We start from the raw sequence: 13192 nt of genomic DNA, 5'->3' as shown, positions 1-13192 counted from the left end.
AAAACACAAATTAAAGATGAGCCTAAGTGATACCTACAAGTCAACAACATCAGCATCTGTCGGTTGAAGGACGCAGAATATGAAAACACGGACGTTCCGATTGTCCTCTGTCTCTGATCTCAATGATTCCTTTTTCTTTTGTTACCGAATTGCTTTTCTTCTGCTTCTCTGCACCTGAAAAACATCCCCCCAAGAAAGTTTGCTTATCGCCCAGAGTGCAATCTGCCCATCACGATGGCTCTCCTTTTGTTTTGCTGTGGTGACGCAGCGCATTAATGCTTAAATTTAAGTTTTTTTTTCTTACATCTGCCTGGAGAAACAGCATAACTTAGTAGAAAAGCAAAACCTGTGAGCAAGTCTGCGGATTATGATGTGTGACGCCGTCGCTGGATTTGGAATGCTAGTCGTCAGATGTGATCTTTTTTTTCACCAGATGGCAACGAGTGCAGATACGTATGCACGACTATAAATAACATCAAAACTACCCGCCTTCATGTTTGAAGTTTCCTTTAAGGTCATCCAGAGGAGCTTCATTCTAATAGCTCTTTATGTGGAACCCTTCCACTGTGTTTTTGTGCTTTTCCTGTTAATGCTGCAGGAGCGATGTACATCTTTTGAAAGTCAGCCAAAATTCTTATTGTTAGATGTTCCCTTTATCACAGCTAGCAGCCATTAGATAGAATACTTTTGAAGCAAACAGAGAAAGAAAGTTATTTTTCACATTGCGGATTACAATCAAGTCTACGCGGTGACTTCTGGATGCATTAATCATATACGGTTATAGTTTATTCAAGGGCAGCCATTAGGTCTGAATTTTATCTGCTTCAGCATATCTGACTGTCTAGTAGATGCATTTGTTGTATACAAGTACAGGACTTGTACCTATACAGCCTTTAAAGGGGGAAAAAGGTGGCTTTATTTTTGCTTTTATGTATTATTTTTGTAGTTTTTTGTTTCTGCATTCAGAGATTTTGGCTTCTTGGGGTTACATGTCTTTAGTATGAAGATGGTCTGTTGTAGGGGGCACCTTTGTGTATCTGATGAAGACCCGAGGATGTCTGTCCTCGGACATCAACATGAGCAAAAGCTGTCTCGTCTTTATGTGCACTAAACTGAAGTATTCATACACCACAATCTGCAGCATTACACAGTTGAACAGACTGAGCCTTTTCTGCTGTCATATCAGTACACGAGGGCTCGTACGTACAACATACATTCACACCCATTAATCAACATAATATCCTGTTCAGTGCGGTAACAAAGAGCACAGGCTTACCTTTTAACTACACATAAATGTTACAGGGTCTCGGTCTGGTCACAGTCAAGTGGCACTATGAGAAGGCTGAATAGTGATAATGCAAAGGTCAACATGTATAAAGCTTTATGCAGCATAAGCATTCCAGGAAGAAGAAGAGAAAAAAAAAATGCACAGGCACCGCTAATGGCACTGTCAAGACTAGTATATAAACAAACACACTTAACCTTTTCCCCAGCACTTGCCTCAGTGGCCCCCTGAGCAGTGTTATGCTTATTATCCATTTAGGGATGTGCGGTAGTTCCGGACGACTTGCTCTAAGTGACTGAACAGGAAAGTGAAGAACCCTAAATTCAGCTTCTTTTTGTTTCCCTTATTGGACATTTTAAGATTTTAATTATCACTTTTCAGGCATGCTGGATATGAGATTAGCTGCAGGATATATTACTGACCCCTCCTAACCCAATTTGAGCCTGAGCGCAGTCTGTGATTCTCCGGTGGGTCCTTGTTAGTGCTTCTGAAAGTTGAGGTTAAAAACCTTCGAACTGGACTTTTTCTGTGATGAAGATCCAATCGCTCTGGGATACGATAACTCAAACGAGCTTTTTTATCTTCTTTTCAGTAAAAACAAACTTTAAAATATGCAAAATTATTAATAGCGATCTTCAGCGTCTTGTCTAAACTTTTGTTTTTCTATAAAGGCAGTTGAAAAGTGCTTTATGAGCAACATACATGTACACAGATGTGCTCATGTGTTTTGTAGATTGCCATCTTTTGTTCTGTAATGTGGCTCAAAGGAAGAGCTTTTCTTCTAACTTGAGTCTTAGGTTTGTAGCTCATGTGGGTGAACCATTTATTTTGCAAACTGTGATGTGCAGAGACTACATGTAGCACACACAGAGACAGATAGCACACAGCCAACACATTCACATATTTGCTGTATCATAACTGTTCGCCCTCCGGTCTGACTACACCAGCTCGTTCCAGCCATCACTCAGTGTTGACTTCCTGTTACGGAAGCAGCGGCGGCTTGCTTCATATTGTCTGAACGACTGCTTCCAGCCCTCAGCTCCGGGCTCTCTGTCAGTCCAGCTGAAATATGGATATAGCTCAACAGAGACACACAAAGGGAAGTCTTACTCTGTCTATCCCAACAGGCAAAAGACAAGAGAAGCATCCTGATGCATCACAGAAGAGCTGCCGCACTCCCAGCTCATCCTTTGACTAATGACTCACCGGTTTCGCCGTGGCCGGCTCGCGGAACGTGGATGTGAAAGTAACTGGGAGGGCGGTTTGTGTTCGCACGCCTTGGTGTGTTTACATTGCTCGTGTGGCCAAACTGAAAATCACCAAGACAGATGGCGAGAACTTCAGCTGGCTGTGTTCTTTATCCGAAACGTTTAGTCTTTGTTTTCCTACTCTGCTGACACGTGCCGTATGTTAGAGGCATGACAAGGAGCGGGATGGATTCTGTACTTGTCTTGCGTGGCATCTTCTGGAGATATACTCGGCACAGTGGATAACAGGGAGACTGATAAATTGGCTGTCATAATATGTCATGCCTCTCATTGTTCAGCAGAGTCATAGTTTTCACAACTCGGATGGGAAGATACTCGGTGCATAACAATGCACTTTTAAAGGCCCCTTTTTAGCGAAGATAATTGAAGGTTTATGATGTTGTTTGAACTATACAATATGGCGTTCTCGCTGTTGAGTGAATGCCACAGCCCTAAATTAGTTTGAAAAAGAACATCTTTATAACGATCTGCTGTGGATCACATCCTGCAGAGACCACACCGGTACATGCGAGCGTTTACTGTATGTAGATATGTCCATCCATCCATCATCTATACACCGCTTAATCCTCACTAGGGTCGTGGAGGGGCTGGAGTCTATCCCAGCTGACTTAGGGCGAAGGCAGGGGACACCCTGGACAGGTCACCAGTCTATCACAGGGCTACACTTAGAGACAGACACAGTTTAGAATCACCAATTAACCTCAACATGATTTTGGACCTTGTGGGAGGAAGCCGGAGAACCCAGAGAGAACCCACACTGTACGGGGAGAACATGCAAACTCCACGCAGAAAGATTCCGGTGCCCCCACTTGGACGCGAACCTTCTTGCTGCGAGGCAACCGTGCTATCAACTGCGCCACCCTGCAGCCCTATGTAGATATGTGCACTTAAGAATCCTTAAACAACATTCTCGTGTTCAAATGAGTCATTTGGGAACATTAAAAAGTTGGGCAGAGGCAGGTTTTTCATGCACCTTAACTAATGTTTGCTTAATTAGCTGGTTATAGCTTCAGCTAATGATATCTGACAGCAAAATCAAGTCGCTTTGTTGAGAAATAAAAGAGCCACTATGTCAAAAAAAGGGTGAGTGGTTGTTAATAATGCACCATGAGGATACGTTTTGACAGGCAGTGCAACAATAAATAAAGGGGACGGAGCTTAACAAATGACAATCTGATTTGTACTCTGTGTCACATTATTCACAGTTATTCAGAATATATGCACCTTTATAAAGATGCTGCCTTATATCAAGTCATATGATTGACTTTGTTAATTATAGTTATTAAAGTGTCGCAGTGAGATTTTTTGGACACCTTAACTGTAATCCTTTGTATGAACAAAAACCCTTATTTGACCCAGTTTAACCCCAATTAAGCGATTCTCCGCATGCTGAAAAGGCTGAGCTCTAAATCTCAGGTTGTGATAGTTCTCATAGGCTTTCTCAGAAAACAAAGATCCCGAAAAACTTATCCAATTATTACAGCGGCGGTAGCGGCATTCGGAGTTTGATGGCTTACGAGAAAACTTCTGTATAAAAACGTCAGCCAGGATTTAGTTAATGAGCGCAGCGCAATAAGCATGGTGCAGCACTTTCTTAGGCACCAGCCACTTTCACATAACGCGGTTAAAGCCGAGCGAAGCGGTGTGTAGGAGTGATTTGCTGTGAAATTAGTCCAGCGGTGGGTAAATAAAAAAAAAAAAAATGGAATTAGGCAACATTTGGGGTGGGGGGAGAAAAAAATAAAAAATTCCCCTGAGGATAGGACTGTCAGACTTAAACAGGCTTATGTTTGACACTTGGATGGCGCATCATTTGACACATTTCATAGTGAACGTTTAGACAAGTCCTTAACCTTAGCTGCATTGCTTAGCTCGCCTGAAGCACGGAATGACTGTGCATGGGGAATTATTTTTGAATGAATTACAAATAAGGCAATTTGCAAAAAACTCACCAGAGGGGATGACAAAGCCAAAGACCTTTTAGGCCCATCTGTTAATTAAAAAAAAAAAAAAAAGCAGAGATTTAAATAAATCTAATTGTAAATGTAGATTATTTGAAAGAGAATCTGTGATATATTTGAATTTGATTGATTTAATTTAGATCTTCACAATCAAATCCATTGTACACATGTGCATTAAGCCACACATAATGCATTAGATGCCCATATTTTGTACATCTGTAAAGCGAGAAAGCCTTGGATCAGTAATATTATGCATTATGAGATTTTTTTTTTTTCCAACTATAGAAAATATGAATACACCTTCCACTACATGATAATCTCATTCTTATACATAATGTAGCACAACTAACACTCAAAGGAGCACATGAAGGAAGGCATTTTGCTGAGCGCCTCTCTTTCCATCAGTAGATGTGCCAGTTGGACTCCATACTTTTGCCTCCAGACAATGTGGATGTGGGAGAGGAAAGAAAAACAAGACGAGGAGTGTCAGACAGTGAGCAAGAAATAACAAGAAGTGAGGGATGGCGGTTCGAAGGATTTGCGACTGAAATGTTACACGAATCTACGACCTCGGCTTCAGACCCCGCTGCTCTCGGCGCCCCCCTCCCGTCCCACCTTGAAGTCCAGCGTTGCACAGATGCTGCCCTGACTTCGAGTTCCTTTTACCAATTCGTCCCCTCACCTGTGAGTGAATTTACTGTCACTCTGCTCCCCCTGCGTGTGATGCCTCGTCTTGAAAATTAATTCGAGCACCGCAGCTTTTCATCCCTCCTGCTCCTCTCTCAGTCGCTGCCGGTCTCTCCTGCTGTTTGTGAGGGTTAAATGGTTTGAGAGATTGCTGGCGGTGGCGGTAAAGCTTGCTGACAATGGGAGGCAGAAGCGGAGGGCTCACATGATAGGTTAGCGCTCTGCTAATGTTGCTGTGATGCGGGCGTCGGACAAAGAAGCTCACATGTGGGGCTAAACTCCAGACCTGATCAAATCCTTGAGAATTTATCCAGGACCTCCCGCTGACAGAGGACAAAGCGGCCTCCATAAGGCAGTCACATGTATGAAACCGATTCAGCCACTGGAAAGAAAAACATCCAGCTGTATTTCTGTATGGACGATGAGTTCCATCTCGTGCATAGTGAATATCACTTTTAAAATGATCTACATATTTATGATCAGACTATGCAATAAGGTATAAAACCATCCATAGACGAGAATCAAAGACAACGATTAAACCTTGTGGAAATCCATTCTGCTGATGAGATGTTGCTAATTATTTGGACTGAGCTTGCAGTGAAGTGTAAAGCACAGCCGTCCTAAAGGCTCACATTTGGTTCGCAGCCTTGGTCAACATTACAAGTTTCTTTTTACTTGGCATCTCACTGTTCCCCCCACTGGGCCTTGATTGTGGAGCAGATGCGTTTGAGTCCATATAATAAATGCATTTCAAGTAAGAAGGGGGCAAAGAGGAAGCACAGGGACGAAGCAGAACTGAGCATTTGAGTTAATTATAAAAATTTAAAACATGTTCGCTGCTGATCAAAAATTCCCACTTGTTTAATTTCATGCTGTCATAAACGTCTGACACTAGATACTAAGTCATCAGTTGACTTTTATTTTTTTTTATACGAGCTGAAGTAATCAAATGAGGAGGTTGTTGTGGGATTTCTAACACAAATGGATGTTTTCAGCTCTGCATCGAGTGCATTCAGAGCTTCTGTGGTACTGCATGTTCTGACAATCTGCAGTAAGTAACTAACCAAACAGTCAAGTCACACTGTGTGACTGAGACGAATATTACTGCTGCTGTTTCTGATTCCATCATCGTATCATAAAAAGCTAAAACTTTATATATATTACAGCTTAAAAATATCAATCACCACCAAAAAACTTTGCTAATGTGTTGTGTTGCTATAAAGTGCCTCTATGTATTGTATATGCAGGATTCTTTGCATAACTTCATGTTATTGAGCATATTAATGCACCTGCTTGTACTTCAAGCAGGACCGTCATACATTAAAGCTTGTCTGTGGTCAGCAGGAGTCTGGATTTACATGAATATTAAACCTCAGGATCAAATACCTGCTCAACAACAACAACATGTATCTTATACAGTTTTAATCAATACCATAAATATGAAGCTAGAACCAGCAGGTGATTGATTTTGCTTGAGGTAGAAATTGAAAGCAAAAGAGGGAACAACTACTTGCTTGTTCAAAGTTTAAAAAAAAAAAAATCTGTCCACCAGTGCATCTAAAGCTCATTCATTAGTCTTGTTGGTTTAATATATACACGAATGTTGTGGTTGATGTAGATGAGATACATATCTATTATATTAAAATACTTAAACATCAGGTCAACCAAAAACTTTTTAATTAAACCAAAGACACGTGAGTTTACACTTTCTCCATCCAATACTATTATTTCTCTATGTTTAAAAGTGCAAGAGACAAAAAAAAATGCATTAAAGGTTGATAAATATTTCAATTGACTCCTCTGAGTTTACATGATCTTGCCCAGGAGACATCTTTTCCTGTGGAAAATCTAAAACGGTGCCACTGCCCCACTTATACCGTCGCCACCATTCATTTGCATTCACATCACGTTGTGTGTTTTTTTTTTTTGCCGTTTAGCTGCTGATAAAACGTGACCCAGTCTGAGACACCTTTCTCAAAACTAACGCCCTCTGTTGTGTCATTTGTCAACCACCAGAGAAACAAAAAACCCAGAATACATTAAGGATGATTTTTTTGTTTTTTTGGAGGCGCTCCATCCTCAGTTAATGAGCTGGAAGGATGATTTTGACTCTTTGAGGTTTGTGGGTTAAGTTTGTAAAATTTGGTCTCAGTCTGGTCCTTTAACTACACCTCTCCATCTTATTGTGGACTTTTGGAACAACAGCGATGATGAATATCTGAATATTGGGTCAATATGTAATACAAATGCAATGACCTGCTTGTAGAAGCATAGTGGAGTGGAAGGAAAATAGTTCAATACTTTTATCCACAAACACCTTTTCTTCTGATTTTACAAAACACATTTGAGCCTCTTTTTGTTTTCTCTTTCAATAATTCATTTTGTGTTCGGAACAGAAAGCAAATATGTATATGATTAAATCTTTTGGTATTCCGGTCAGTAACTGGCTCGCATATAGTCATTTTCACAACTGCAAAGGGTGATTCATAAAAACATGATATTGATTCGTTCAGCAGAACGTGTGCCTGAAAATGGGAAGGCATTCTGTATAATGCAAGCTGTACAAAAAAACCCCGAGTTTTGGTTGTGAACTCCTGACATCACCGAACGAGGAATCTGATTGGCTCTTTGCTGTTGAGAGTTTGCAGTCAAAAAGGGATGTGACAAAGGTAGTGAAAGAAATAAAGAAAGCTCAGAGCAAGTTTAACAACTGATATCTGTGTGTCAGTGATTTCTCTCCTCAATCTGAGCTGCTGCGGTGGAGCATATGGAGACTAACAGCAGAGAAACACTGCAGGCAGACTTTGATGCGTTTGATATTTCTGAAGAGCTTGGATTTGTTCTTGAAGAGCCACTGGTAAGTTTCATTGACATTTTTTTTATTTATTTTTTTTGCTATATATATATATCAATAAAAGTAATGAAACAAGGTCACAGAATGCTCTAACAACAACAATACTGTACATACTGTACAAGCAGAGATATTTTTGTTTACCCTCGAGGGTTTTTCCACTTTATCTGTCTCCTTCATTTAACTGTTTGGTCAGCAGCTCACACATCCCCCCTCTGGGCTGAAACAGATAATTATGCTTGTTTTTGAGTTAGGTTATAGAGGTTTATTGATCTGCTGAAGGCCTGTCTCTTCAAGTTTCTATTGAGCCTTTCACATGACTGGGCATGCTCCACTGTCCAGCACTGTACATAAGAGTTCATTACACCCTCAATGCCAGATGTTGACGTTGTTGTTAGTGGTTTGAAGTCTCGGGAGTCATTTGATAGAAATATTTTACTGGATATGACTCAAATTTGAACGTTTATACACCTGAGATATAAGTTAATAGACAGATTTCTAAATGTCACACATTAGCATCAACACAAATGATCAGATCTTAGTTAAAGGATTAATCATTAGCATTAAGAGCCAGCTTGTCTGTTTATACAGCGCTTTTCCCTTCTGGGCTCTCCCTGTTTTCTGCTTGGCTGATTTTTTTTTCTTTTTTTTTTTTCACTGCCTCCTCTTTCAAATTGCTTTCTGTCTCTGATTGATAGCACCAGTCATTCCCTGACATACAGGTCAGGCACCATGGCAAACATGAGCTGATGATGTTGCTGATTACTCTCTACATGAAAATCCCCCACGCAAGAAACAATCAAAAATCAATGAGCAAGTCATTTGATTCTTATTATCTTCTAGTCTCACCTTCCAGACTATTATCGGGTGTGGTTGGACCTGGCGAACAATCTCGCTCATCTGATAGAGTCACGTAAACTGCGGGATCTGGTTCATAACGTAAGAGCGAGCAACGCCTGTCCAATGCTAACAAGAAACGCAATCAGAGTACATGTAAATGTGGGCAGACTCCAACTATTAAAACCTGATATGTGACCACAATTCAGATGCCGGTCTTGAGTCCACATCTTTTGAGCAACCACCGGGAGCTCAGGCTGGCCCACTTGGCGCTCGGATTCATCAGCATGGGATACGTATGGCAGGAAGGACAACACGCACCCGCCCAGGTAAAGCACCATCGCAATGGAATGGCAGATAGTAGAAATGATATATTTCTGTCAAAGATGCCTTGACAGTGTGACATATGTTGAATATCCATCTGCACCCTGCTAGCAGCTCTCTGAGGCTGCACTTAGGCGTGGGATTGCTTTCAGGTAACCTCCATGTGGAAGTCAAAATGATAAATTGTTGACGGTACAATTTATACCCTGTTTACCATCTTAGTTTATCTGGTTAATGTGCCGACCTTTCTTAGCTAGCGCACAGTAGATGGGAGTGTCATTAGCTCAGCAGATAGGGACAACCTTAAATGTTGATCCAACGATGGCACCGAACTAAAAGTCAAGAAGAGGAATTTATCCTGAAGAAGACATGTTCAGAACAGATGATGTGGAAATCCAATAGGTAGCACTGGAGGAAAAGTGTTATGTGATAAATTGTCTAGGAACCATTGACGTCTATACCAAGCCTTGTTGTAGTGGGTGTTATATTTCATCGAGCTGGTGCTGATTGAGGAAACATCAGAGTCAATAGGTTTCATCCTCTGGGAAAGACATTTCTTGTTGTTGAGGTTGACCAGTTCCTAGACAAATGCCGTTAGCATGGCTAAAAAGCACTGAAATCTCAATAAGGCAGCACCACCGGATCGAAACTTGACTATTATGTTTGCCTGACAGATTCTCCCCAAAGCCCTGGCCTGGCCTTACTGGCTGGTATCTCGCCGGCTCGGCCTTCCCCCCATCTTGACGTACGCAGATTCGGTTTTAGCCAACTGGAAGCTAAGGGATCCCACAGGGTGAGTGATTTTGTCCTTCTAATTTAATGTCTAAACTTTACTACTATGGGCCACAGGGCCTCCTTGATTGTAACAGTAACATTACAAGTAATTGTGTCTCCACTGATAATGATTGCGACTCTTTCCTTTCATTTTCATTTCAGGGATGTAGAAATTAGGTAAGTGGAAGGAAAAGAGGTAGTTCACTTTCATCAGATGTTTTTGTGGTCTGGTCGTCTCATATGATGTTTTACTCATGTGTTTTTGGAAAAAAAAAAGGAACATGGACTTGATATTTTCCTTCCCTGGAGGTGAGAGTTGCCGGGGATTTTTTATTGTGTCATTGCTGGTTGAGATGGCTGCCAGTTCAGGCGTAACGGTTAGTATACAGGACAATCTTCCTCTTTCTCATGTTAACTCTTTCTGATCCTACAGCCTGCTCATCTGTCCCCCTTTCATTTTTATTTCCTCTTCCCATATACATACTGTGTGTGTGGGCCGTTGTCCCCTGTAAGTTACTGATGGATTTTAAACTTGCGACTTTAACCAGGGGGCCCTGGAGGTGATGCACGCGATGAAGATCTGTGACCTCATCGGCATACAGAAGGGTCTCATCAAAGTAACTCAGTCTTTGAAGAAGATGAGGGAAACTTTCAAACTCATGCACAGTAAGTTTGAATTAAACCTATCTCAACATGAATTTAATCAATTTACATGCTGTGCCTTTTATGAAGGCTTGGAAATTCAAGGTAATTAGAAGGACTGAGTTTGTGCTGTTTCCAGATCATGTGGAGCCAACTGCATTTCATGGAACACTGAGAATCTTTGTCTCAGGGTGAGTTTTGAGACTATTACAGTGTCCTGCGTGCTGAAGTCATTATTGCTTTTAATATTTCTCTCATCTGGTGCAGATTTAGCTCATTATATGGCATCAAAATTACCTTCTTCTGTCCTTCAATTGTTCTTCCGCACCGTATGTTTCAGCGGACAACAACTGGAATGGCACCATGTGGTTTACACTGCTTGTTTGAATTGTTCTAGGTGGAAAGACAACCCGATGCTTCCAAGAGGGCTGTTGTATGAAGGTGTGAGCAGTGAGCCGATTTCATTATCAGGTGGAAGTGCAGCCCAGAGTTCAGCCATTCAGTGCTTTGACGCTTTGCTGTGCATCCAGCATGAGGATGAGACAGGTAAAGATGCATTTCCTTCAACCTTTGGCCCCTTCTGACGCTTGTCATGAATGAATCACGTTGTTTGTGCAGTCGCTCGATTTCTCCGGTAGAAAATGTTTCCGGGAAAGGCTGTTATTTTCCTTCTTTTAAAGTCTCTTTCCATTGATTCACCCCCTATCTAGGTGCCTTCCTGACACGCATGAGGGATTACATGCCTCCTGCCCACCGTCAGCTGATAGAGACTCTGTCTATCTGTCCATCTCTGCGAGACTTCATCCTGTCCCGTTCCAGCTCTGACCTCTGCCAGGCCTACGACTCCTGTGTCTCCGCGCTGGTGGATTTACGGAGCTATCACCTCAACACTGTGACCAAGTATGTCATTGTGCCTGGTAACCAGGCCCGGTCCATGGGATGCCCGTTCAGAGGTGTGGGCACCGCGCTGAACAACACGGGGACTGGCGGATCCAACATCATGGTCTTCCTCAAGAGCGTTCGTAACACCACCCAAAAAGCATTGATCTTAGAGAGGCCTTCAAAGTCAAGAGAAACTGAGATGTAGCTGTTGTCTGCACATCGTCCAGATTGTTTTTATGCACTATGCTCTTTGGATTGCAGCTATGAAATGTTTCCATAAAATCCGTTTAAACAAACATCTCCATCATTATTCAAATCAGAAAACTGTATTAGTCATTAATACATAAGTTCACCAAGCACTTGAATGCCTCACTTCATTGCAGTGTGAGTGCACTTCCACTCCAAATTCGATGCACTTTGTCAGGACCCCTTGGCACCACACTGTGTCGTTTAATGTTAATACTCTTCAACCTGCAGTGTAGTTCAGCAGCTCTGTAAATGTCTGTGAATGTCAGAAATAGATGCCATGAGATGTAGCCAGATGTTCTGGGCTGGTTTTGCCCCTGTCGAGATGATATACCCAGAGCGAGATCTTTTCCTGAACCGAACCAAGCAAAAACAATGAATGAAAACTTAAATCACAAAACGAACCTAAGCGACAAAATAATAGAACGTGAACATGAGTCTCCAAGATGTAAGTCCTGTGACTTACAACCACCATCAACCCTCCAACCTCCTTACGCAACGCTTTTAAACTGGACAACTCCTATACATCTGTTGCCATTAAATATTAATCCAAGTGGCACCGACGCCAAGGGACATCTTGTATCTCTGAAACCTCAGCGAATCTGACAAAACGGCGATATACGATGCCCTGAGAATGAAGTCGGGCTGCTAACTGTTAGGCTGTGCTTTTACAGCCATGACCCTCAGATAAATCCAGAAGAACAACCAGCTGAAGACACTTTTTTCTTTTTTCTTTTTCTATCTCCATGTGGTTTAACTTCTCATTTTGTCGCCCTGATGTAAAAGTGTACTCAAGGGCGCACTCATTGCACCATAACATCACTGTCACGGGTGTGGTGAGACAGACTCTTTGAGCCAGAGATGGCAGTGAAAAGCTGCTTTTCAGCCTGGAATTACTGTAGAGGCTGATGCGATTTGTGCCAAAAGAAAAAACAAACAAACACACTAATTAAGAGTAATGCCTGGTGAAAATAAAAACAGCCATGGTGAGCCAAAAATGATGACATGCTAAATGAAGATGATGATGATGGCGTAATTTGTCACTTTTGATTTTCACTAATTAAAATGCACTTTACTTTGGCAGAGCATTTCATATAATCATGTGGTAAGATGTTAAGTGATGCATGTTTGTTTTTGCAGAAACACCTATTTAATTTGCAAAAAATCTAAATGATCTGATTACCTTTGAATGTTCTTTTTTAAAATAAATTATTTAAAATATATTCTGGAGTGTTGTTTGTATATATATATATTGTGCTCAGTTACTCCGATTTAAAATAAATAAATTTTAAAAAAGGCCAAAATGAGGCTGAGGGAGATAAATGTAGAAAAAAAACATGGGCTATGGGGGGAAAAAAAATGCTATAAGAATGGAATGATTGAGATCAGCGTTAAAATAACAGCGAAAGCCATCAGACGGCCTCAGTAGGGGTGA

The 13192-nt window shown here is 41.4% G+C and overlaps 1 protein-coding gene across 1 annotated transcript; it reads left to right on the top strand.

The window, feature by feature from the left end:
* Nucleotides 1-7891: 7891 nt before the first annotated feature.
* On the top strand, nt 7892-12915 carry LOC103357680 (indoleamine 2,3-dioxygenase 2-like). The gene is made up of 10 exons (XM_008282346.1): nt 7892-8058; nt 8896-8991; nt 9099-9218; nt 9888-10006; nt 10150-10164; nt 10265-10364; nt 10536-10653; nt 10769-10820; nt 11027-11175; nt 11340-12915. The coding sequence occupies exons 1-10, from the start codon at nt 7969-7971 to the stop codon at nt 11714-11716; spliced, it is 1236 nt and encodes a 411-aa protein (XP_008280568.1). The 5' UTR covers nt 7892-7968; the 3' UTR covers nt 11717-12915.
* Nucleotides 12916-13192: the final 277 nt, after the last annotated feature.

The sequence above is a fragment of the Stegastes partitus genome, unplaced genomic scaffold, assembly GCF_000690725.1.
Source record: "Stegastes partitus isolate 25-593 unplaced genomic scaffold, Stegastes_partitus-1.0.2 Scaffold267, whole genome shotgun sequence".
Lineage (NCBI taxonomy): Eukaryota > Metazoa > Chordata > Actinopteri > Pomacentridae > Stegastes > Stegastes partitus.
Note: the sequence above shows the minus strand (reverse complement) of the source record. Positions and strands in the feature narration are given on the sequence as shown.

Bases quoted from the DNA above. Each gene is read 5' to 3' on its own strand.
- LOC103357680 (XM_008282346.1), top strand. From the start codon at position 7,969: ATGGAGACTAACAGCAGAGAAACACTGCAGGCAGACTTTGATGCGTTT. The intron at 9,219-9,887 runs GTAAAGCACCAT...TTTGCCTGACAG, and splicing joins GACAACACGCACCCGCCCAG to ATTCTCCCCAAAGCCCTGGC. The intron at 10,821-11,026 runs GTGAGTTTTGAG...GAATTGTTCTAG, and splicing joins CTGAGAATCTTTGTCTCAGG to GTGGAAAGACAACCCGATGC.